This window comes from Oncorhynchus gorbuscha, linkage group LG03, assembly GCF_021184085.1.
Source record: "Oncorhynchus gorbuscha isolate QuinsamMale2020 ecotype Even-year linkage group LG03, OgorEven_v1.0, whole genome shotgun sequence".
In the NCBI taxonomy this organism is placed as follows: domain Eukaryota; kingdom Metazoa; phylum Chordata; class Actinopteri; order Salmoniformes; family Salmonidae; genus Oncorhynchus; species Oncorhynchus gorbuscha.
Window position 1 is genome coordinate 75,774,670 of NC_060175.1, and position 25,828 is coordinate 75,800,497.

A 25,828-nucleotide genomic window follows, 5' to 3' on the forward strand; every position below is an offset into this window, starting at 1 on the left:
TTCAGAGGCTTAGCGACATTCTTTTATTTTCTTTGAGTTTGGGTCATCATCACCAGGCGACTCACTATGTGCAATCTACCGTTTATGGTTTCCAGCTGTGAAAAAAAGTTGTTCTTTTAACCTCTGCACACAATGGGGAGAGTGTGTGTGTTATGCACCTGTAACAACATGTGTGGAGCATACCAGCGCCCACTCCTTCCCACCTATGTCATCATCAACTTTGCAACAAGATCTCACGGTTTTACCAATTTGAATTTAGATTCAGACTTTTATCCACGTTTCTCGAAAGGTTACATTTTTAAGTTGCTCCAAATGGCAAATTTGTATGTTTTTTTTCACACCCTGGGTTGCTCCTCCGCATCATTCAGAATGGCTGAGAGAGAGAGAGAGAGAGAGAGAGAGAGAGAGAGAGAGAGAGAGAGAGAGAGAGAGAGAGAGAGAGAGAGAGAGAGAGAGAGAGAGAGAGAGAGAGAGAGAGAGAGAGAGAGAGAGAGAGAGAGAGAGAGAGAGAGAGAGAGAGAGAGAGAGAGAGAGAGAGAGAGAGAGAGAGAGACTTTTGTTCTTTCTTTAATGAAACATTCTTTAATGAAACATTCTCATTTCATCAAAGCACCCCCCCCTAAAATAAAACAGCAAAATGTATCCTTTAGAGAGAGCTATCATCTACACACAACCCACTGGGCACACACTGCTTGAATCAACGTTGTTTACATGTCATTTCAATTCAATTATGTTGAACCGACGTGGAATATCAAATAAAATTGTATTTGTCAATACATCGAATACAACAGGTGTAGGTAGACTTTACCTTGAAATGCTTACTTACGAGGCCCTAACCAACAATGCAGTTTAAACAAATATGGATAAGAATAAGAAATAAAAGTAACAAATAATTAAAGAGTAGCAGTAAAATAGCAATAGCGAGACTACATACAGGGGGGTACAGATACATAGTCAATGTGCGGGGGCACAGGTTAGTTGAGGTAGAGTTATTAAAGTGACTTTGCATAGATGATAACAACAGAGAGTAGCAGCGGTGTAAAAGAGGGGGAGGGGGGATGCAAATAGTCCATAACCATTTGATTAGATGTTTGGGAGTCTTATGGCTTGGGGGTAGAAGCTGTTTAGAAGCCTCTTGGACCTAGACTTGGCACTCCGGTACCGCTTGCCGTGTGGTAACAGAGAGAACAGTCTATGACTAGGGTGGCTGGAGTCTTTGACAATTTTTAGGGCCTTCCTCTGACACCGCCTGGTATAGAGGGCCTTTCGCACTACCCTCTGTAGTGTCTTGCGGTCGGAGGCCTAGCAGTTGCCATATCAGGCAGTGATGCAACCATGCTCTCAATGGTGCAGCGGTAGAACCTTATGAGGACCCATGCCAAATCTTTTCAGTCTCCTGAGGGGGAATATATTTTGTCATGCCCGCTTCATGATTGTCTTGGTGTGCTTGGATCATGTTAGTTTGTTGGTGATGTGGACACCAAGAAACTTGAAGCTCTCAACCTGCTTCACTGCAGCCCTGTCGATGAGAATGGGGGTGTGTTCGGTCCTCTTTTTCCTGTAGTCCACAATCATCTCCTTTGTCTTAATCACGTTGAGGGAGAGGTTGTTGTCCTGGTACCACACGGCCAGGTCTTTGACCTCCTCCCTACAGGCTGTCTCATCATTGTCGGTGATCAGGCCTACCACTGTTGTGTCATTGGCAAACTTAATGATGCTGTTGGAGTCGTGCCTGGCCGTGTAGTCATGAGTGAACAGGGAGTACAGGAGAGGACTGAGCACGCACCCCTGAGGGGCCCCTGTGTTGAGGATCAGCATGGTGGATGTGTTGTTACCTACCCTTACCACCATGACCAGCCTTTCAAAGCACTTCATGGCTACAGACATGAGTGCAATGGGTCGGTAATCATTTAGGCAGGTTGCCTTAGTGTTCTTGGGCACAGGCATTATGGTGGTCTGCTTAAAACATGTTGGTATTACAGACTCGGACAGGGAGAGGTTGAAAATGTCACTTGCCAGTTGGTCAACCTAAATACAATTAACAATGGTGTGTGTAGTCAGTAATCAGCAGTGTAAGTGAGTGGTTGCGTGCATAGATGTGATAGTGAGGGGTGTTGAAAGGTGTCAAAGCAAACAAACAAAACGGCCAAACAACCAAACTCTAACAGTGTGTCTGCATGGAGAGAGTCTCAATGAATGGGGAAGAGGTGTATTTATCCCAGGACACACCCGATCCCAGGTGTGTCCCATTTCGCTGACAACCCTCCCGGCTCCGCCCACCGGTCGAACAGGCGGTCGAACAAGGCTTGAATACGGACAGATATTCCTCCCAAGTATCTACATCGTCCAGATCAACAGTGCACCCGGCCAGACTGGAGACAACCCTGTTCATTAGTCGCTGAAAAGTGTCAGGTGCATTACGCAGGCTGAAACTCATAACCGAATATGAGTACAGACCAGAGATTTCATGTGCCCTACTCATCAGTGGCATCTGCCAGTAGCCCTTTAACAGGTCAAATTTTCTTACTAACTTAGCCGCTCCGACTTGATCAACGTAGTCCTCCATCCGACGAAGAGGAAATTAATCTGTTTTAGTGACACTGTTTGCCTTACCGTAGTCTGTAGAAAATCTGTTTATCTCATCTGGTTTACTGACCAAGATACAGGGAGAAGCCCAACTGGAGAAAGAAAGCGCTGCTATATCACTCTCCAGCATGTACCTGACCTCAGCATCCAGACAAAGCAGTTACTCTGAAGAAACTCTATAGAACCACGGACGAATGGGGTCAGCATCCCCAACGTCAATATCGTGTTGTATTAAGTTTGTACGTGTAGGTGTATCAGAAAACAAACCTTGAAATCTCTGAATCAAACCAACCATCTCTTCCCGCCCATCAACATGTAGGTGAGCGCGAAGGCTGTCTAAAACATCCAGTGTCTCTGAATTGTTCAACCTACAGGTACTTTGTTTTCATCTTTTGTTACAGCTTTTGAGTTGTAAATGTTTGGTAGGCCCAGTGTTAGTTGCCTTTGTCTGTTTGGTAAACTTGCCATTGTGGTGGATAGCTTGTTCTGTGCTGCGTTGGAGAGAGTACATTGGTTAGTTTCCAGGCTCCTGCCCAGGCTGGAAGCTCTTTCTCTACTCGCTGTTGGGACATTGGTCTGAGGTGAGTACAATCCTCTGTGTACCTCAGTGGGAGATTTGGGTAGGGTACTGACACTTGCTACCTGGAGCTATAGCCTTTCTTTTTCCCCTGTTAGGTTTAGCGACGTGTTTCATTTTGGAATACGTTGGACATGGTAATTTTGTTTGTTATTTTTGTGTGGTGTCCGTGGACTGAACAATTGTCTCGGGGGAACATCCATGCCTTTGGGGAATCTGCCAGCGTGCTGGGTGTTTTTTTCCTTGCCAGCGGGCTACAGTGCGTAATTACCCACCGCAAATCCGCACAAAGACTAGGGCTCCGCCCACTGACATCCTCTTAAGGAAAACAAGCAAAGAGAAAGCTATATATATTTTGTTACCTTTATTTAACTGGGCAAGTCAGTTAAGAACAAACTCTTATTTTCAATGACGGCCAAGGAACAGTGGGTTAACTGCCTGTTCAGGGGTAGAACGACAGATTTGTACCTTGTCAGCTCAGGGATCATCGATGCACTTATTGTTGAATTCCAGTCTGTGCTAGCAAAACAGTCCTGTAGCTTAGCATCAGCTTCATCTGAACACTTTTTTATTGATCTAGTCACTGGTCCATCCTGCTTTAATTTTTGCTTGTAAGTAGGAATCAGGAGGATAGAGTTATGGTCAGATTTGCCAAAAGGAGGGAGAGGGAGAGCTTTGTACACATCTAGGCGTGGAGTAAATGTGGTCTAGAATTATTTTCCCTCTGGTTGCACATTTAACACGCTGATAGAAATTAGGTAAAACTGATTTAAGTTTCCCTGCATTAAAGTCTCCGTCCACTAGGAGCATCGCCTCTGGATGAGCATTTTCCTGTTTGCTTATGGCGGAATACAGCTCATTCAATTCTGTCTTAGTGCCAGCCTCTGTCTGTGGTGGTATGTAAACAGCTACGAAAAATACAGAAACTCTCTAGGTAGAAAGTGTGGTCTACACCTTATCATGAGATACTCTACCTCAGGCGAGCAATAGCTCGAGACTTCCTTAGATATTGTGCACCAGCTGTTAGTTACAAAAATACATAGTCCGCCGCCACTTGTCTTACCAGACGCTGCTGTTCTATCCTGCCGATACAGCGTAAAACCAGCCAGCTGTATGTTGATAGTGTCGTCGCTCAGCCACGATGCTGTGAAGCATAAGATATTACAGTTTTGAATGTCCCATTGGTAGTTTAATCTTCCGCGAAGGTAATCTATTTTATTCTTGCACATTTGATAGCAGAATGGAAGGGAGGATTATTCGATCGCCTACGAATTCTGAGAAGGTAGCCCGCCCTCTGGCCCCTTTTTTTCCACCTCCTCTTCATGCAAATCACAGGGATCTAGGCCTGTTCCCGAGAAAGCAGTATATAATTCGCGTCGGGCTCGTTAAAGGAAAACAAGGATTCTGCCAGTCCGTGGGGAGTAATCGTAGTCCTGATGTCCAGAAGTTGTTTTCGGTCATAAGAGACAGTAACGGCAACATTATGTACAAAATAAGTAAAGAAATACGTTGCAAATAAATGAACAGAAAACACAATCGGTTGGGGACACGTAAAACGTCAGCCTTCTTCTCCGGCGCCATTGTTACCATAGACACTAAATTGACATCTGTCCCCAGTGGAAAGCTTCTAAGGATGTGGTAGCTTAAATCTTCTCCATGGGGCCCTGTGTAGAAAGATGTAGGAGGAGAGGGAGTCGGCACCTTCTCCAACACAAAATCCATTCAAAAAGATTTAGGTGCTTCTATATCCCATTAGCAATAAGGCTGTACAAAGAACCCTATATAAACTAATGCATGCAATCATTGTCTGCTTAGTTGATTACATTTTTGTTTACATTTTCTTTTTTTGCTGCTGTATATTTCACATTGATTAGGCATTATCCTCTGCTCTGCTGCTCTCCATACAGATGTGTGTTACAGTAACCATTCATCATGAATCTTTCTCTTGGGTGCGCACACACACACACACACACACACACACACACACACACACACACACACACACACACACACACACACACACACACACACACACACACACACACACACACACACACACACACACACACACACACACACACACACACACACACACACACACACACACACACACACACACACACAGTCTGGCTGTCTCTGATACAAAGAGTGGTTAAGCACACCCAAGCACTCTAATTTTCTAAAACTATTACATATCAAAATCCAGAGATCACTTGTCATTTTCATTCCGTCATTTCAATGTAAATTTTTTCCCCCCAAATATGTTTGTCCAATAGCCAATGATATTTCAGTCAACATTTATAGACATAGATGAAGGCTATCTACTTTCTAAAGCCATTAATGGAAATAATCCGTTTATAATGATCAAGTATTTTTTTTACTGAATGCCACTGCGTCATCGTACAAGGTTTCGAGTCAAAGCACGCCTCCTCCTGTGCCAGATATAAAATCATCACAACTTGCCTCCTGGGCTCTAATCCGTACTCTCGCATTGCTGCTTTTACGCGCAAACTCACTTCCCTCACTAACGCTACATGTGTTTTCTCAACAGGATTTTTTATGTTTTGCAGTCTTTAACAAGTGATTCTAAGAGTAAATTATTTACATTACACAATATGGAGGGTAATTTTACACTGACAGGGCGCGACTTTCTAGATTTACGCGCGTTGGCTCGGAAACTTCTGACTCAGGGAAACAACTACTCTCTGCGTCTGGTGAACTACTCTCTGTTTGACAACGGATCGGGGTTCTATGAGGAGGACTCATTGGACGTGAACACTAACATCTACTCGAAAGTCCTGGTCACTGTGATCTATATCGCGCTCTTTGCGGTCGGTTGCTTAGGAAACTCCGTTACGCTGTACACCCTGCTGACCAAGAAGTCATTACAAAATCTCCAAAGCACTGTCCACTACCACCTAGCGAGTCTCGCCGTCTCCGACCTGCTCATACTTGTCCTTAGTATGCCCGTTGAACTCTATAACTTCATCTGGGTCCATCACCCTTGGGCGTTCGGAGGAGTCGTTTGTAAAGGTTACTATTTCATTCGGGATGCTTGCTCTTATGCCACAGCATTCAATATCGCCAGCCTCAGCGTGGAGCGTTATATGGCAATTTGCCACCCTTTCAAGGCGAAGAGCATCATGTCGCGCAGCCGCACCAAGAAGCTGATCAGCGGGATGTGGGTGGCTTCGTTCCTCCTGGCCTCTCCGATGCTCTTCACCATGGGCCAGAAGTACCATGGGCCCCAAAGGGAGAAGATATGCACCACAATCGTGTCACCTGTCTTATTGAAGATAGTGATTCAGGTGGGTTTGAAACGCCTCCTTATTTCACAACAATCAGTTGAGTCGTGCACAGGAGGTTGGCCCGTACCTTAATTGGGGAGGACAGGCTTGTGGTAATGGCTGGAGCAGAATGAGTGGAAAGGTATAAAATACATCAAAGACATGGAAACCATGTGTTTGATGCCATTCCATTTACTCCGTTCCAGCCATTATAATGAGCCATCCTCCCCTCAGCAGCCTCCACTGCACAGCACACACACAGAGAGAGAGAGAGAGGGGGGGAGAAATGGTGCAGGAGAGTAGGATGAGAGAGATACAGAAACAGAGATGAATACCCAATAATCAGAACATTTTCATTAATTTCCCCACTCATGAGAGGCCTGGTGGTATATTTTGGAGATGCAATACGTAATACTGTTGAGGGGTCCTTGGATGGAAGTGGTCTGGTTGTCATGGTGATGGGCTGCTGCAGTTGTTTGTGGAAGTGTGTGACTGGTGATATTGTGGCATCAAGTAGCCTAGTGACTAAAAAAAGCGGCCAGCAACTGGAGGGTTGCTGGTTAGAATCCTAGCTCAGAAGATCTATTGCAGAGGGTTGCTGGCATTATCCCAAATTCTATTACCTGCTGTTGTGCATCTAAACTAGGCACTTAACCACCTATAATTGCTGCACTGTGATTGCTTCCCACCACTTGGCATATGTGTGTGTCTCAGGGGGTTGGGTTGTGCATAAAGATATGTTTCCGATCCCTGTACATTAATGCACTATAAAGTACATATAATCTTGTCCCTCCTTGCAATGTCCCCACACCCCCTACTTCCATCCTCACATATCATTGTCATATACAAAAACTGAGAGAACAGCAAGCAAATACAGGAAATTCTGTCTTCTAAGGGTGCTGTTGCTGCGCAACATATTTCTTCAGAATGAATGGTATAGCAAGGTCGAGCTCGGAGCTTGATGGAATGGCACCATAAATTGTATGAATTTTGCGCTTCCACAGAATTTACCATAATCTCCAAACTCATAAGAATTGCATTACCAGAGCTGTCAGTTTTTTCTTTCCACTTCTCTTTTCCCTACATGACCATTTCTTACATCATGTAATTTCACTTCTTCTCCTCCTCCTACGCATAGGGATGTCATTACACATGCTGCAGGAACACACACTCTCCTCCGCAACAAACCATGTGTAGCCTAGGATACCTGGAGGGCAGCCTCAAATGTCTTCGCTTATTTGATTTTGTTGGGCATAAATACTGACATTGTCAAGCATCAGGATACGGGAGGCAGTTTATCAACCTAAGGAATGGTGATAAAAGGGGAGTCTCCACCACTACACTAGTTGTGTGTGCATGTGTCAGAGATGTATTAGTGACTCCCATTTCAGAAGCAACTGAACTAATAAGTCTGTTGACCTTTCAGTTTAGCTTCCTGCTGTTTGGTAGTGCAGGGCCCTATACCACTTCATCCACCAGTTTGATCACTACAGAGAAAGAAAGAGAGTCAGATATTTGCTCCACCAGCTGCCCACAGATGTTTTTGTGTGTGGAGGAAAAGTAGCCCTCTAAAATTGTTGATATTTGTTTGTCAGTGTATACGTGCATGTTTGTGTGTATGTGTGTCAGTGTTTGTGTGTTTGTGTATGTGGGCGTGTGCAATATTACTTAGTTTTTGGCATAGAGCACCACAGAATAATAGGGGAACTCCGGGATTAACATGAGTGGTGTCCCTCTGTGCAGGGAACTCTCTGGTTGTATTTCTGGAGAAGTCCATGCTGTGTGAAACACTTGGGATTGTGGTCTTTCTTATTCCAACCACCTCAGCCTGCTGTGACGCCACTGGGAAACAAATCAAACTCTAACACTCATGGCTGATGACAGAACCGTGGCACAGCTTTCTGTGCCTTCCAGGTAACACCTCACAAACTCAGCCAAGGCTCGACATGAGTCTTAAAGTGTCTTGCTGCTTTTAGGCAGCCCAATTCTGATCTTTTGCCCAAGTATTGGCCAAAGATCTGATCTGATTGCTCAAAAGACCAATTAGTGAAATTGGTCTGCCTGTGCACTGTATAAAAGTTATTGAGATTCAGTCAAAATGTCTCATCTTATCAAGCCAAGTCAACAAAATTAGGAAAATGTTAAGTTGAATCACTGAGAAAAAAAAAAAATGAATCCAGTTGAGTAAACAAAAACAATGTGTTTACTCAACTTAGAAGTACACAGCCATGAAGTCAAAGAAACTGAAGCAACATACATTTTGTTGACTAAAAATGTGACTGACTGGCTCAAATCAGTCTAATGTAGCAAAAATTTAAATTGTGTTTTTTACATTGGAAAAAAGTAGAGACTCAGAGGTACAAAATGGTATACCATGCACTACAGTTAAGGAACAATGGGGAAGTAATTATGCTTTGAAAGTTGATAAACTTGTGAACTCAGTTTTGAGGAAATGGATTTAAAAATGTTTTGGTACTACTACTGGAGAGCTGTTCTTTATCTACACCCATTCAGCATCGTTCACACCCTCTTAAGCTTTAACCCCACCCATCTCGGTAAGGGTTGATCCCAGCATTCTGTACTAACAGCAGTCAAGCACCCAAGCTAACTTTCTAGCTACGTCCAAACACAAATGAGAGAACATCTCAATTGACATTACTCGCCCTAGCAGAGCTGGTTAGGTTGTCATAATATCTAGAGCGTTGGTGCCTGCAACTGTGCTGTCAGATTGTCCGTTTGTAAATTCAGAGCATTTCACTCTCGGAGCATTCAGAGCGCACACTGGACGCTCTGGTCGATGAGTAGGGTTGATCCGAACGGTCTGACCTCACAATCAATCAAATGTATTTATGAAGCCCTTTTTACATCAGCCAATGTCACAAAGTGCTATACAGAAACCCAGCCTAAAACTCCAAACAGCAAGCAATGCAGATGAAGGAGCGCGGTGGCTAGAAAAAACTCCCTAGAAAGGCAGAAATCTAGGAAGAAACCTATGGCTCTGAGATACGAATAATAAGATCATACGCGAAACAATACACTAACTTGAAATGAAACCATTTTTATTTCAAAATTAGTCATGTGTAATATCTGTAAATGTAGCTAGCTAGACTATCTTACCCATATACATCATTCATAGATTGATGTGTCTCCTGTCGGATGCCATGGTTGCCCTTAGTTTGAAGATGTAATCCCGAGACAGGTGTTTTCTCCAACTCCTTAGCTATCATACTCAAATTCCACTGATTTAAAAAACTTGGTCCTCTAGAATGTGGAAAGTGACACTTATGCAGTTTTACTCCACTATACATTTTTTTAAGCTGCGTTATACAGGATTTACTAGACATACTGACCAACTCAAATAGACATTTTGATATAAAAAAAAGTTTAAGTTCAAATGGCTCTCCTGTGAAGTAGTGACCCACGACATGTGCCTAGTTTCTTGAAAGGGGTCACAAATGTCAAGTTAAAGATGACTTAAATTTGTCTAATTGTCTAGACTTAGGAACTAATTTGAATCAATGAATACAACGTGTTTACTCAACTTAGAAATACACAACCAAAAACTAAAATCCTCTAAAACAACAGAACAGCTCTATTGACAAAAAAATGTCAAGTTCAGGGGATCTCAATTTATTTATTTGGGGGGGGGGTAGCTCATTAGAATAATGCCTAGCAATCTTTGAAACTGTTTAATTTGAACATTTACAAAATGGTCATTTAGCAGATGCTTTTATCCAGAATGACTACAGTTAGTGCATTAAAGTAGAGTTAGAACAATGTATTTAATGTTACTCCACAATGATGCAATAATACAATATATATATATATTTTAAAGAACACATTGTGGACCACTCAAATTGAGTTGAGACACTAGCAACAATCAGTCAAACATCGTACAGGCATCATCTACAGTGCATTCGGAAAGTATTCAGACCCCTTGACTTTTTCCAAATCTTGTTACGTTACATGCTTATTCTAAAATTAATTAAATTGTTGTTTTCCCTCATCAATCTACACACAATATCCCATAATGAAAAAGAAAAAACAGGATTTTAGAAATGTTTGCAAATGTGTGTGTACATACAGTGCCTTGCGAAAGTATTCGGCCCCCTTGAACTTTGCGACCTTTTGCCACATTTCAGGCTTCAAACATAAAGATATAAAACTGTATTTTTTTGTGAAGAATCAACAACAAATGGGACACAATCATGAAGTGGAACGACATTTATTGGAAATTTCAAACTTTTTTAACATATCAAAAACTGAAAAATTGGGCGTGCAAAATTATTCAGCTCCCTTAAGTTAATACTTTGTAGCGCCACCTTTTGCTGCGATTACAGCTGTAACTCGCTTGTGGTATGTCTCTATCAGTTTTACACATCGAGAGACTGAAATTTTTTCCCATTCCTCCTTGCAAAACAGCTCAAGCTCAGTGAGGTTGGATGGAGAGCATTTGTGAACAGCAGTTTTCAGTTCTTTCCACAGATTCTCAATTGGATTCAGGTCTGGACTTTGACTTGGCCATTCTAACACCTGGATATGTTTATTTTTGAACCATTCCATTGTAGATTTTGCTTTATATTTTGGATCATTGTCTTGTTGGAAGACAAATCTCCGTCCCAGTCTCAGGTCTTTTGCAGACTCCATCAGGTTTTCTTCCAGAATGGTCCTGTATTTGTTTCCATCCATCTTCCCATCAATTTTAACCATCTTCCCTGTCCCTGCTGAAGAAAAGCAGGCCCAAACCATGATGCTGCCACCACCATGTTTGACAGTGGGGATAGGGGGTTCAGGGTGATGAGCTGTGTTGCTTTTACGCCAAACATAACGTTTTGCATTGTTGCCAAAAAGTTTAATTTTGGTTTCATCTGACCAGAGCACCTTCTTCCACACGTTTGGTGTGTCTCCCAGGTGGCTTGTGGCAAACTTTAAACAACACTTTTTATTGATATCTTTAAGAAATGGCTTTCTTCTTGCCACTCTTGCATAAAGGCCAGATTTGTGCAATATACGACTGATTGTTGTCCTATGGACAGAGTCTCCCACCTCAGCTGTAGATCTCTGCAGTTCATCCTGAGTGATCATGGGCCTCTTGGCTGCATCTCCGATCAAATCAAATCAAATCAAATGTATTTATATAGCCCTTCGTACATCAGCTGATATCTCAAAGTGCTGTACAGAAACCCAGCCTAAAACCCCAAACAGCAAGCAATGCAGGTGTAGAAGCACGGTGGCTAGGAAAAACTCCCTAGAAAGGCCAAAACTTAGGAAGAAACCTAGAGAGGAACCAGGCTATGTGGGGTGGCCAGTCCTCTTCTGGCTGTGCCAGGTGGAGATTATAACAGAACATGGCCAAGATTTGTAAGTCGCTCTGGATAAGAGCGTCTGCTAAATGACTTAAATGTAAATGTAAATGTTCAAATGTTCATGAATGACCAGCATAGTCGAATAATAACAAGGCAGAACAGTTGAAACTCAAAATCAAATCAAATTTTATTTGTCACATACACATGGTTAGCAGATGTTAATGCGAGTGTAGCGAAATGCTTGTGCTTCTAGTTCCGACAATGCAGTGATAACCAACAAGTAATCTAACTAACAATTCCAAAACTACTGTCTTATACACAGTGTAAGGGGATAAGGAACATGTACATAAGGATATATGAATGAGTGATGGTACAGAGCAGCATACAGTAGATGGTATCGAGTACAGTATATACATATGAGATGAGTGTGTAGACAAAGTAAACAAAGTGGCATAGTTAAAGTGGCTAGTGATACATGTGTTACATAAGGATGCAGTCGATGGTGTAGAGTACAGTATATACATATGCATATGAGATGAATAATGTAGGGTAAGTAACATTATATACGGTAGCATTGTTTAAAGTGGCTAGTGATATATTTACATCATTTCCCATCAATTCCCATTATTAAAATGGCTGGAGTTGGGTCAGTGTCAATGACAGTGTGTTGGCAGCAGCCACTCAGTGTTAGTGGTGGCTGTTTAACAGTCTGATGGCCTTGAGATAGAAGCTGTTTTTCAGTCTCTCGGTCCCAGCTTTGATGCACCTGTACTGACCTCGCCTTCTGGATGATAGCGGGGTGAACAGGCAGTGGTTCGGGTGGTTGATGTCCTTGATGATCTTTATGGCCTTCCTGTAACAACGGGTGGTGTAGGTGTCCTGGAGGGCAGGTAGTTTGCCCCGGTGATGCGTTGTGCAGTCCTCACTACCCTCTGGAGAGCCTTACGGTTGAGGGCGGAGCAGTTGCCGTACCAGGCGGTGATACAGCCCGCCAGGATGCTCTCGATTGTGCATCTGTAGAAGTTTGTGAGTGCTTTTGGTGACAAGCCGAATTTCTTCAGCCTCCTGAGGTTGAATAGGCGCTGCTGCGCCTTCTTCACGACGCTGTCAGTGTGAGTGGACCAATTCAGTTTGTCTGTGATGTGTATGCCGAGGAACTTAAAACTAGCTACCCTCTCCACTACTGTTCCATCGATGTGGATAGGGGGGTGTTCCCTCTGCTGTTTCCTGAAGTCCACAATCATCTCCTTAGTTTTGTTGACGTTGAGTGTGAGGTTATTTTCCTGACACCACACTCTAGGGTGTCAGGTAGGGTGGAGGTGATATGGTCCTTGACTAGTCTCTCAAAGCACTTCATGATGACGGAAGTGAGTGCTACGGGGCGGTAGTCGTTTAGCTCAGTTACCTTAGCTTTCTTGGGAACAGGAACAATGGTGGCCCTCTTGAAGCATGTGGGAACAGCAGACTGGTATAGGGATTGATTGAATATGTCCGTAAACACACCGGCCAGCTGGTCTGCGCATGCTCTGAGGGCGCGGCTGGGGATGCCGTCTGGGCCTGCAGCCTTGCGAGGGTTAACACGTTTAAATGTCTTACTCACCTCGGCTGCAGTGAAGGAGAGACCGCATGTTTCCGTTGCAGGCCGTGTCAGTGGCACTGTATTGTCCTCAAAGCGGGCAAAAAAGTTATTTAGTCTGCCTGGGAGCAAGACATCCTGGTCCGTGACTGGGCTGGATTTCATCTTGTAGTCCGTGATTGACTGTAGACCCTGCCACATGCCTCTTGTGTCTGAGCCATTGAATTGAGATTCCACTTTGTCTCTGTACTGACGCTTAGCTTGTTTAATAGCCTTACGGAGGGAATAGCTGCACTGTTTGTATTCAGTCATGTTGCCAGACACCTTGCCCTGGTTAAAAGCAGTGGTTCGCGCTTTCAGTTTCACGCGGCTGCTGCCATCAATCCACGGTTTCTGGTTAGGGAATGTTTTTATCGTTGCTATGGGAACGACATCTTCGACGCACGTTCTAATGAACTCGCACACCGAATCAGCGTATTCGTCAATATTCCCATCTGACGCAATACGAAACATGTCCCAGTCCACGTGATGGAAGCAGTCTTGGAGTGTAGAGTCAGCTTGGTCTGACCAGCGTTGGACAGACCTCAGCGTGGGAGCCTCTTGTTTTAATTTCTGCCTGTAGGCAGGGATCAGCAAAATGGAGTCGTGGTCAGCTTTTCCGAAAGGGGGGCGGGGCAAGGCCTTATATGCGTCGCGGAAGTTAGAGTAACAATGATCCAAGGTTTTACCACCCCTGGTTGCGCAATCGATATGCTGATAAAATTTAGGGAGTCTTGTTTTCAGATTGGCTTTGTTAAAATCCCCAGCTACAATGAATGCAGCCTCCGGATAAATGTTTTCCAGTTTGCAAAGAGTTAAATAAAGTTCGTTCAGAGCCATCGATGTGTCTGCTTGGGGGGGATATATACGGCTGTGATTATAATCGAAGAGAATTCTCTTGGAAGATAATGCGGTCTACATTTGATTGTGAGGAATTCTAAATCAGGTGAACAGAAGGATTTGAGTTCCTGTATGTTTCCTTCATCACACCATGTCCCGTTAGTCATGAGGCATACGCCCCGCCACTCTTCTTACCAGAGAGATGTTTGTTTCTGTCGGCGCGATGCGTGGAGAAACCCGTTGGCTGCACCGCCCTGGATAGCGTTTTCCCAGTAAGCCATGTCTCCGTAAAGCAAAGAACGTTGCAGTCTCTGATGTCCCTCTGGAATGCCACCCTTGCTCGGATTTCATCAACCTTGTTGTCGAGAGACTGGACATTGGCAAGAAGAATACTGGGAAGTGGTGCGCGATGTGCCCTTTTTCGGAGTCTGACCAGAACACCGCCGCGTTTCCCTCTTTTTCGGAGTCGTTTCCTTGGGTCGCTGCATGCGATCCATTCCGTTGTCCTGTTTGTAAGGCAGAACACAGGATCCGCGTCGCGGAAAACATATTCTTGGTCGTACTGATGGTGAGTTGACGCTGATCTTATATTCAGTAGTTCTTCTCGACTGTATGTAATGAAACCTAAGATGACCTGGGGTACTAATGTAAGAAATAACACGTAAAAAAACAAAAAACTGCATAGTTTCCTAGGAACGCGAAGCGAGGCGGCCATCTCAGTCGGCGCCGGAAGTCCAACTGGAGCAGCAGCACAGTCAGGTGGACCGGGGACAGCAAGGAGTCATCATGTCAGGTAGCCCTGGGGCACGGTCCTAGGGCTCAGGTCCTCCGAGAGAGAGAAAGAAAGAATTAGAGAGAGCATATGTGGGGTGGCCCGTCCTCTTCTGGCTGTGCCGGGTGCAGATTATAACAGAACATGGCCAATCAGTCTTCTCCTTGTATGAGCTGAAAGTTTAGAGGGACGGCCAGGTTTTGGTAGATTTGCAGTTGCCTGATACTCCTTCCATTTCAATATTATTGCTTGCACAGTGCTCCTTGGGATGTTTAAAGCTTGGGAAATCTTTTTGTATCCAAATCCGAATTTAAACTTCTTCACAACAGTATCTCGGACCTGCCTGGTGTGTTCCTTGTTCTTCATGATGCTCTCTGCGCTTTTAACGGACCTCTGAGACTATCACAGTGCAGGTGCATTTATACGGAGACTTGATTACACACAGGTGGATTGTATTTATCATCATTAGTCATTTAGGTCAACATTGGATCATTCAGAGATCCTCACTGAACTTCCGGAGAGAGTTTGCTGCACTGAAAGTAAAGGGGCTGAATAATTTTGCACGCCCAATTTTTCAGTTTTTGATTTGTTAAAAAAGTTTGAAATATCCAATAAATGTTGTTCCACTTCATGATTGTGTCCCACTTGTTGTTGATTCTTCACAAAAATGTACAGTTTTATATCTTTATGTTTGAAGCCTGAAATGTGGCAAAAGGTCGCAAAGTTCAAGGGGGCCGAATACTTTCGCAAGGCACTGTATATATATATGAAATCACATTTACATACACTACCAGTCAAAAGTTTGGACACACCTACTGATTCAAGGGTTTTTCTTTATTTTTACTATGTTCTACATTGTAGAATAATAGTGAAGTCATCACAACTATGAAATAACGCATCTGCACTTGAAGAGACTTTCAAAGTTCTTGACATTTTCCGGATTGAATAACCTCCATGTCTTACAGTAATGATGGACTGTCATTTCTCTTATTTGAGCTGTTCTTGCCACAATATGGACTTGGTCTTTTACCAAATAGGGATATCTTCTGTATACCACCCCTACCTTGTCACAACACAACTGATTGGCTCAAATGCATTAAGAGGGAAAAAAATTCCACAAATGAACTTTTAACGAGCACACCTGTTAATTGACATGCATTCCAGGTGACTAAATCATGAAGCTGGTTGAGAGAATGCCAAGAGGATGCAAAGCTGTCATCAAGGAAAAGGGGGGCTATTTGAAGAATCTCAAATATAAAATATATTTGGATTTGTTTGTTACTTTTTGTGTACTACATGATTCCAAATGTGTTACTTTGATGTCTTCACTGTTATTCTACAATGTAAAAACAAATACTAAAAATAAAGAAAAACCCTTGAATGAGTAGGTGTGTCCAAACTATTGACTGGTACTGTATATGCAGGTATAGTCTATTTAAATTGATAGTAAATTAGATTAATTGAAAATGTGAAGTTCTCTACCAAAACATTAATTGATTCAACTATAAATAGCAGGTTGTACTGAAACTGTAAAGTTGATTTGACTTTCTTTTATTAGTCAAAGTAAATTTGGTGTTAGTTTGGAAAACTCTACATTTAAAGTTATAACTAAAATTGACTAGGAAAATTGTAGGTTATACTGTCAAATGGGGCGAACAGACATGGTCACCCTGCTTCTAGCTCCTAACCAACTTTGCATTATTATTTTTGTTGTTTTGTTATTTCTTACATTATTTGCTCAGAACATTTCTAGTACTATTACCTACAGCTGAAAATAATAATGATAATAATAATTTGGATATTAGATCAACGGTCACTTACCTACATAAGGGACACCAATGGCAGCTCCCGTATGGTTGATGAGCAATTTTACAAGGCATGACTTCCCTTACCAGAAATTTCCCTTTGTTTGAACTGCCCGAGTCAGCCCCATTCATCCCCGGGATACTCCAAAACGTCACCGCCGGAGAAGTGGGGTCTTAGTCAGACTCGGGAAGCAGGCATACCACTCACCGCTTCTGAGTATATTACTCTCAGGGTGAAGATCTCCTTCCAGAGCTACATAAAGGACTAACATACTCTGTTTTACGGAATTGTGTCGCTCTCTGGATATATTGTCCCCGTCCATACAACCAGCGGGGTTCTCCATTCATTGCACGGACAGGAACAACAAACTCACCGGGAAACACAGACTCATGGTGTGATTGGGGTAACGTACAGAAACTCATCCTTTTATTGTCCCGATCTGGAATACCTCACCATCAAATGCAGACCACATTACCCCTCGATAATTTTCTTCCATTATAGTCACTGCCATGCACATTCCCCCACAAGCTGACACCGACCCGGCTCTCAGGGAACAACACTGTACTGGGCGGCAGGTAGCCTAGTGGTTAACCTGTCTGGGAACGGGGTTCCGCTAGCGCCAACAGCCAATGAAATTGCAGGGCGCCAAATACAAATCAACAGAAATCTCATAAATCAAAATTCTCAAACATAAAAGTATTAGGCACCATTTTAAAGATAAAATTCTCATTAATCCAGCCACAATGTCTGATTTAAAAAATGCTTTACAGTGAAAGCTCCACAAGAAAATCCTAGCCATTTTTCCAGCCAAAGAGAGGAGTCACAAAAAGCACAAATAGAGATAAAATTAATCACTAACTTTTGATGATCTTCATCAGATGACACAATACATGTATGTTTTGTTCGATAAAGTGCATATTTATATCCAAAAAAATTAATTTTACATTGGCATGTTATGTTCAGTAATGTTTTGCTTCCAAAACATGCGGTGATTTTGCAGAGAGCCACATCAATTTACAGAAATACTCATTATAAACGTTGATGAAAATACAACTGTTATGCATGGAACTTTAGATATAGTTCTCCTTAATGCAACTGCTGTGTCAGATTTCAAAAAACCTTTACGGAAAAAGCATACCATGCAATAATCTGTGTACGGAGCTCAGAGCCCAAACCAGCCCCAAAAAATATCCGCCATGTTGCACAGTCAACATTAGTCAGAAATAGCATTATAAATATTCATTTACCTTTGATGATCTTCATCAGAATGCACTCCCAGGAATCCCAGTTCCACAATAAATGTTTGATTTGTTCGATAAAGTTAATCATTTATGTCCATATTCCTGCGTTTGGTAAACAAATCGAAACGCGGGTGCTTCCAGCAGAAAGGTCAGACGAAAATTTCCACTACAGTTAGATTACTGGTCGTAGAAGCATATCAAACATTGTATGGAATCAATCTTTAGGATGTTTTTATCATGAATGTTCAATAATGTTCCAACCGGAGAATTCCATTGTCTGTAGAAAAGCCATGGAATGAGAGCTAACTCTGTGACACTCTGCCAGAGCACTGACTCAAAGAGCCCTCATTCCCCCCTCCTTTATAGTAGAAGACGGTTGACATCTAATGGAAGACTTAGGAGGTGCAATTTGACCCCATAGACACTGTGTATTCGATAGGCCAAGCTTTGAAAAACTACAAACCTCAGATTTCCCACTTCCTGGTTGGATTTTTCTCTGGTTTTCGCCTGCCATATGAGTTATGTTATACTCACCGACATCATTCAAACAGTTTCAGAAACTTTAGAGTGTTTTCTATCCAAATCAATCTACTAATATTATGCATCTATTAGCATCTGGGACTGATTAGGAGGCAGTTTATTCTGCAGTGGAAAGGGTCAAAAGCTTCAAGTTACTCGGCATGCACATCATTAACGACCTGAAATGGTCCCTTCACACCGACAGTGTGGTGAAGAAGGCGCAACAGCGCCTCTTCAACCTCAGGATTTTGCTTGGCCCCTAAGGCCCTCACAAACTTCTACAGATTGAGAGCAACCCGTCGGGTTGAGAGCAACCATTTAGAGCAACCTGTCAGGCTGTATCACCACCTGGTACAGCAATTGCACCGTACGCAACCACAGGCCTCTTCAGAGGGTGGTGCCCTCCAGGTCATCTACAGCAGCTGGTGTCACAGGAAGGCCAAGAAGATCATCAAGGACCTAAGCCATGGCCTGTTGACCCCCACTACCATCTAGAAAATGGAGACAGTACAGGTGCATCAAAGCTGGGACCGAGTGACAAACAGCTTCTATCCCCAGGCCATCACACTGTTAAACAGCCACCACTAGACAGACTCCGCCTATTACCCTGCCCTCTGCCCAGTACGCTGCTCCTCAGTCACTGTCACTAGCCGGCTACCATCGGGTACTCTACCCTGCACCTTAGGGACTGCTGTCCCACAGAATGTACATAGCCATTGAACACTAGTCATTTTAATATTGTTTACATACTATTGATATATCTGCTGCTGTACTAAACCTTTGATCATTTTTTTATTTTGTATTATTGTGTGCTTATTGACATTTACTTTTTCACTTTATTGATTGATAGGTACTAGGAGCATAAGCATTTCGCTGCAGCCACCACAACACCTGCTATACTGTGTATGGGACCAATACATACAATTATTTTATATTTTATTAGTACATTTTGTGTAAGTCAAGTTGATCGAGCTTGAAAGAGTCCATGCAACTTTACGAATGGAAATAATAAGTTGAAACAACAAATACTTTTTTAAAGTGGTCTAAACAGCCTATTAGTGACTATTGCTGTGAATTGCAAACATACTCCATCTGCCTTATCACCAAAGCTTACATTCGGCACAGAAACACTCTCACAGAGAGAGTTGGGAGGATGGACACTAACACCCGTTTGGCTCTCTGGCCTGCTGGCATGTGCTCCTGGCACCACTCCCCTTGGAGAGAGAGCCTGTGCTGGGGTCTGGACACTGGTTTCCTGGCCCGTCTGGTCCACCTAACTGCTGGCTAGCTGGTGATGTGACGACTCCTCTATCCCCACTCCTTCCCTCCTACATCCCTTCCCAACACTCAGGCTCAGAAAGAAGAAGAAATTTGGATTGAGAATTTGAAAACTTACAATATGGCCAACATGAACTAGTCCAAGCCTTGTGTAAAAAGTAGATCAACTTTCTCAATGCAACCTAATCAACTTTTATATTTTGTGATTATTCAGACCAAAGCATATTTTCTCCCATGTGTTTGTATTGTAGGCTTCTGGCCTCAAACTCAGATACAATAACACATGATAAAGAGTTAACAACACCGCAGGGAAGGCAGTACCCAGACTCCTGTTTCCACTGTTCCATCTCTGAGGCTGGAATTCAGCACAAACTTGGCTGACAGGCAAACATTGTTTTCAACCAAAGCAATTGAGAATAAACAAAATAAACTGAGTTTAAACTGAGAGTAGTTTGGGTCTCATGTTGGTGATGCCTGTGGTTTTGTTTTGTTCATGCCAGTTTGGCGGTGCCAACAAGTTTATTTGGGTGCCTTTTCCAAACTAGCCAAAGCAAAATATAAATGCCATTGTGGTGAGGTTGGCATGCTCATGTGTGAGGGGGAGGATATTTGGAAGGGTTGCGCTTCCCGATGTATGGTCATCTCTGACTCTAGAATTACTTCGACAACGGATGATCAGTGAACTGCTGTTCAATGTGCCCTCATAGGAGAGGGAGGGGACACATTGTAAATGATCATATGGATTGAACCTTGGGGCTAAGAGTTAATTTCTTTATTACAAAGGTATTACATTTTTTGGAATCCCATACCCAGGGCATAGGTATCAAAAACATTCATCATTTGTAATTTGCTCTCCATCACCCAGAGAGCTTCTAGACACCAGGTGAATTGAATCTCATTTCAGCTCCAGACTAAAAGCTATATCAATAGCATGAGTTACACCATTCAGAGAACTGCTCAGCTTAGTGTGCCTACGTGACCCAGGGACCCAGGAATGTTTTGGCACACTAAGGGCTATGCTGGCCATAAGATTAACAGTGAGGTAATCACCACCTACAGTTAATTAATGAATTGATCTTCTATAGGGCAAACAGTAAGAGTTATTGCTTTTTTGGAGTGTGTAATAGCCTGCTAAATCCTTGAATAAATATCCAATCTATCCTGGTGCCATTCTAGTGATTTAGTTTTAGATTCAAATAAGAAAATCTAACAGAATAGCAAATGACAGTTTTCTTGGCTCATCTATGTATATTGTTATGGCTCAGAGAGCTGTCCAGTTGATTCCCTTGCTCTGTCCATCCACCAGGAAGAGACAGAGATCGTGAGCAAAGTATGTGAGCGGAGCATGCCCAATTTGACTTGAGTGCGGAGCGAGTTTCCCAAAGGCTGGAGCGTAGGCCTTCTCGCCCTCTCCAATTTCACTCCAGTAGTGCTCACTTCACTTTATGAGTTCAGGGCATACCCAGCATGTATTTGTAGGCTACTTGTGTGCTGCTATAACCCCTGTCATGGAGTTTGCTAAATATTTAAATAAATAAACTGATAAAAAAACACAGGTTCAAAATCAAGGTGACTTACAAAGATGAAGTGGATCTAAAGCAAGGGAGGGAGTGCAGTGATGTAGTGCCCACAACAAAATAATCATTGTGGAATCGAGACGCGTATTCCTAAAAGCGTGATGCTATACTACATGTACATGCTAACCGAAAGGAGTGAGATGGGTAGCCAACTAAGTGTGTCATTTGAGCAAAGTATTTTATAAGCAAACAATCAGATCTCTTAAAAGTTGTTAATTTTCGTTCTATTATCTATACAATAGGCTATCATTGATTTTGGCCCAATAGGCCTGGCATATGACCTCTTTCAAGGAGCTTTCCGTTTCTATTGGGTTATTTTGCCTGAAAACCTTTAGGCCTACCTACAGAAAAAAACTCTGCATCCCTGCCCATTCTGGGAAGAGTGGCCTGAAGGGTGTTAAACATCTCCAGTGGCTCTGCAAGCACAGAGATGGTTTTCTCTGCTGCTGGCCTGCTTTCCAGGCACCATCGCATGAGCCTGAAGCCACAGACTCTGGCCAAACCCCTCTTTCTAAAAGTTCACTCAAAGGAATGTTTTATTTAATTGAGCCTAATATGGCATTTCGTAAATGTTTTATTTAATTCTAAGTAAGTCACAGCCTATTTGCGTGATTTATAGACTCTAATAATTTACTACAGGCCAGGGTGTGACATGGGTTTATATGTTGTATTTCGTATTGGGGTTTGTATTAATTGGGATTGTGTATGATTAGGGGTGTGTCTAGTTAGGCTTGGCTGCCTGAGGCGATTCTCAATTGGAGTCAGCTGTTTCTCATTGTCTCGGATAGGGAACCGTATTTAGGTAGCCTGAGTGCTCGTTGTATTTTGTGGGTGATTGTACCTGTCTCTGTGTTAGTCACCAGATAGGCTGTAATTAGTTCATGTTCCGTTTGTTGTTTTCTTCTTCAGTTATTTCATGTATCTTCATTTATCTTCATTAAAGTCATGAGTAACCTACACGCTGCATTTCGGTCTGACTCTCTTCATTCAACAGACAAACTTCGTTACAAAATGTTCCATTATCGGGAAAACACCATTATCAAAAGTGACCACAAATGTGACTGACCGGCTCAAATCGGTCTTATGAAATTGTGTTTTTTTACGTTGGATAAAAGTAGAGACTCAGAGCTACAACATTATATATCATACACTACATTTGAGGAACAATGGGAAAGTAATTCTGCTTTGAAAGTTGATAAACTTGTAAACTCACGTTTGAAAAAATTTGCCGATGTTTACTGACACAGGACATATTCAACGGGTGTTGTTGCATTCGTAAATTCATCAGTTATTCTGAGCCCTGGCATACTCAAACTGAATTTACCAATGCAGCCGAAATGGTTACTTGCAAAGTGGAGTCTTTTGTTAAGACATGTAGCTAGCCAGCTAGGTAAACAATGTGTAAGATCGTCACTGGGGCCAAGCTTCCTGCCATGTTCTGTTGAATTCACGTTAGTTGCCAACTCAACTAAACCTAAATCAAAACTAGATGTTGAAATTGGGTCACATCAACTTGTGGTCACAGTGAGTCACAGTAAGCAGTCAGTATACCCCCCCCCCCCCAATCTGTATCTGTATCGTTGAAGTGTTACAGATAGCACACTAGAAATGTAAAGGTAATTTCCGATTGAGCCAACATATGCAGCGTTTACCGTGAATGCACGGTTCCTGCTAACGCGGGAACATTGCCTTAAATTTCAATCACGCTGTAACACTGAACTTCTGTTTATGGATTGAATAGAGCCCAAGTCATAGTGACCCATAGGGCAGGAGTACCCCCTGTTTCTGTAGCGAGTGTCACGCCCTGACCTTAGAGAGCCTTTTTATGTCTCTATTTGGTTTGGTCATGGTGTGATTTGGGTGGGCATTCTATGTTTTGTATTTCTTTGCGTTTGGCCGAGGGTGGTTCCCAATCAGAGGCCGCTGTCTATTGTTGTCTCTGATTGGGAATCATACTTAGGTAGCCTTTTTTCCAACCTAAGTTGTGGGATCTTGTCCTTGTATTGTTGCAGTTGAGCCCTTCAAGGCTGTAGGTTTCGTTGGTTTTCTCTTTCTTGTTGTTCCTAGTTATCATTAAATTATGAGTAACCTACCTCACGCTTCATCTTGGTCCACTTCTTCAGACGAGCGTTACAGCGAGAGACAGCTTGGTGTACAAGTACGCCCCCTGGATAGAACGCTAGACAGGATGCTAGTCTGTCACAGGGCTTTACCCCTAATTCATCTCCTTAATGCTGAGTGCCAATCAGAGAGGGATATGTTGGAGTCTTTGGTATGACTCGACCGAGGATCCAACTCCCAACCCGCCGATCGAACACCCAACCTTCCGATCACCTTACTTTCCACAACTTTTTTTTAACCTAAAAAGTCAGACCCCCACATACTGAGAACAGAATAATCACACATTTCATTAGGATCTTCAATAGACAAATCTGATTATTTAATGAGTCAATTTAATTTGTCAAGACATTGTCTAATGCAATGTACCTGGCTGTTATGGACACACATGTTTATAGAACACTGCTGAACTATAAATCAAATTTGATTTCACATACACATGGTTAGCAGATGTTAATGCGTGTAGCGAAATGCTATAGCTATATGGTTTAGTGGTATTCATATCATAATTACATTATAGTATAGAGTGAGGGTTTCAAGGGAATTCATAATTAATATTTTCTTATCATGAAGCCTTTATTCAGGTCTGTGGGCACAAAAACTCAAAATTGGCCTGGTCATAAAAGGGTGGTCAAAACAGCCAAACTAAGAAAGGTTCACACAACACCCACAATAAGGGAATGGATAGAGAGAAAAAAGGGTAAAGAACTGTGAAATTAATTGCTACAGAAATTACGAAAAGAGACTTACAAAAAACATCTGTTAATTAAAGAGAAACGTGGTTAGCAGCGTTTGAGTTTGGATCAGAAGCAGGAGGACTGACACAAAGGGACAGAATATGGCTTCCCAGGACCAGTCATCATCAGAGCAACAGCCAATACTGCTGTTGGTAATCATGCAGTTTCCACACATTGTATTTCCAAACGGAGCCAAAGTGTGTTTGATTAGTCCTGCTGGGTCCCTGTATGCGTAACGCCACAGAGCCAATAGCCTGACGTCAGCTGTCCTCTGATCATAAACAAAATTATTTTTCATTGTACTTAATGAGATTGGAGAGGAAAGGAAACATGCCACTACACATCAAGATACTTTCATCTACTTCTAAAAAAAAAAAAATCCTCTCCCTATCTGTACCTGCATAATTTTATGTATATGAGAGAGAGAGCGAGAGAGAGCAAGAGAGAAAATTGAATGCATGGGTGTTCCCGGGAGGAGTGTTTTCATGGTGCTGAGGTTGCTGGGCAGGTATTCTTTGTTTTGTGTGTGAGACTGGCCTTGAGCCCAGAGCAGAATGCTCTCCCTGGGACCCAGTCAGAGACAGCACCGGGGTTAAACCCAGGGGCAAACCCAGAGCCAGCCTGTCAGATGCTCAATGGACTCGCACATTCCACAGACTGCAAAACAAACAAAAAATGTGTGTGTGCGTATGAAAAGCTACAATCATCGCCCAGCATTGACAATGCAATCTAACTCAACTGTATACCCACAAATGACAACTGGACGCCCACAGAGGAAGTTTCTGAAAGGTAGCGTTCATGACATTGCATTAAACAGTTAACATAGTACCAAAATAAAGCTGTTTTGGCTTTTCATTTACTGGAGGCTAGGAGCTGCTGTGGCTGGAACATACTGTATTGATCTTGGGACAGACAGAGACACCATATGATTTAGAGATGTTTTATAGTTTAGACAGGTGTCCTCAGATTCATGATCCTTCCCTTAATCATTTCAGTTCCGCTGAACAAATGGGGAATGCTTAACGAGTGATACAGTATATGCTCTGAAGTTCAAAGGTCTGCTAAAGCTACAGAGTGCTAATAACATGGCATTCTCAAAGCATGCAACAGAGCATGCGAGCAAATTGTTTAAATCCTAATTTAGCCTATTTTTTTCTCACAAAGTACAAGTTCAGAGAAAAAAATATATAATTAGAAAGCTCTAATCATTGAAAGCTGTCATTGAAAGTGGCTCAGACTGGCTGCAGCTCGTTAGGGTCTTGTCTCCTCTAATTGCCTGCCCCAGCTTAGCCTCGTTAAGGCCATGCAATCAGACGGTTCATGTTTTCCCAAAGCATGTTCTGCCCTGCCGTTTCTGACCCTGTTCATTACGCACACTAAGTCCTCTCAGGTTTTCAGAAGGGGGAGCTTTTACACCAATTTCCCTGGCAGACAGACCAACCACCTAATTTCCAGTCATCTGTCTAAAAGCAGGAGGGCAGAACAGGGCAAAGGGAAACCCCAAACTCCTAGGGACCATTGCCAAGACAACAGACTTAGGCCGTGTCTGAATAATTGCATTCTAAATAG

The 25,828-nt window shown here is 42.7% G+C and overlaps 1 protein-coding gene across 1 annotated transcript in view; it reads left to right on the top strand.

The window, feature by feature from the left end:
- The first annotated feature begins 5,653 nt into the window (after nt 1-5,653).
- LOC124021903 (neurotensin receptor type 1-like) overlaps nt 5,654-25,828 on the top strand; it is a 50,743-nt gene continuing 30,568 nt past the window's right edge. Inside the window, exon 1 of the mRNA XM_046337036.1 lies at nt 5,654-6,471. Within this exon, the coding sequence (XP_046192992.1) occupies nt 5,698-6,471 (774 nt within the window). The 5' untranslated portion in view covers nt 5,654-5,697. The remainder of the gene's footprint in view (nt 6,472-25,828) is intronic.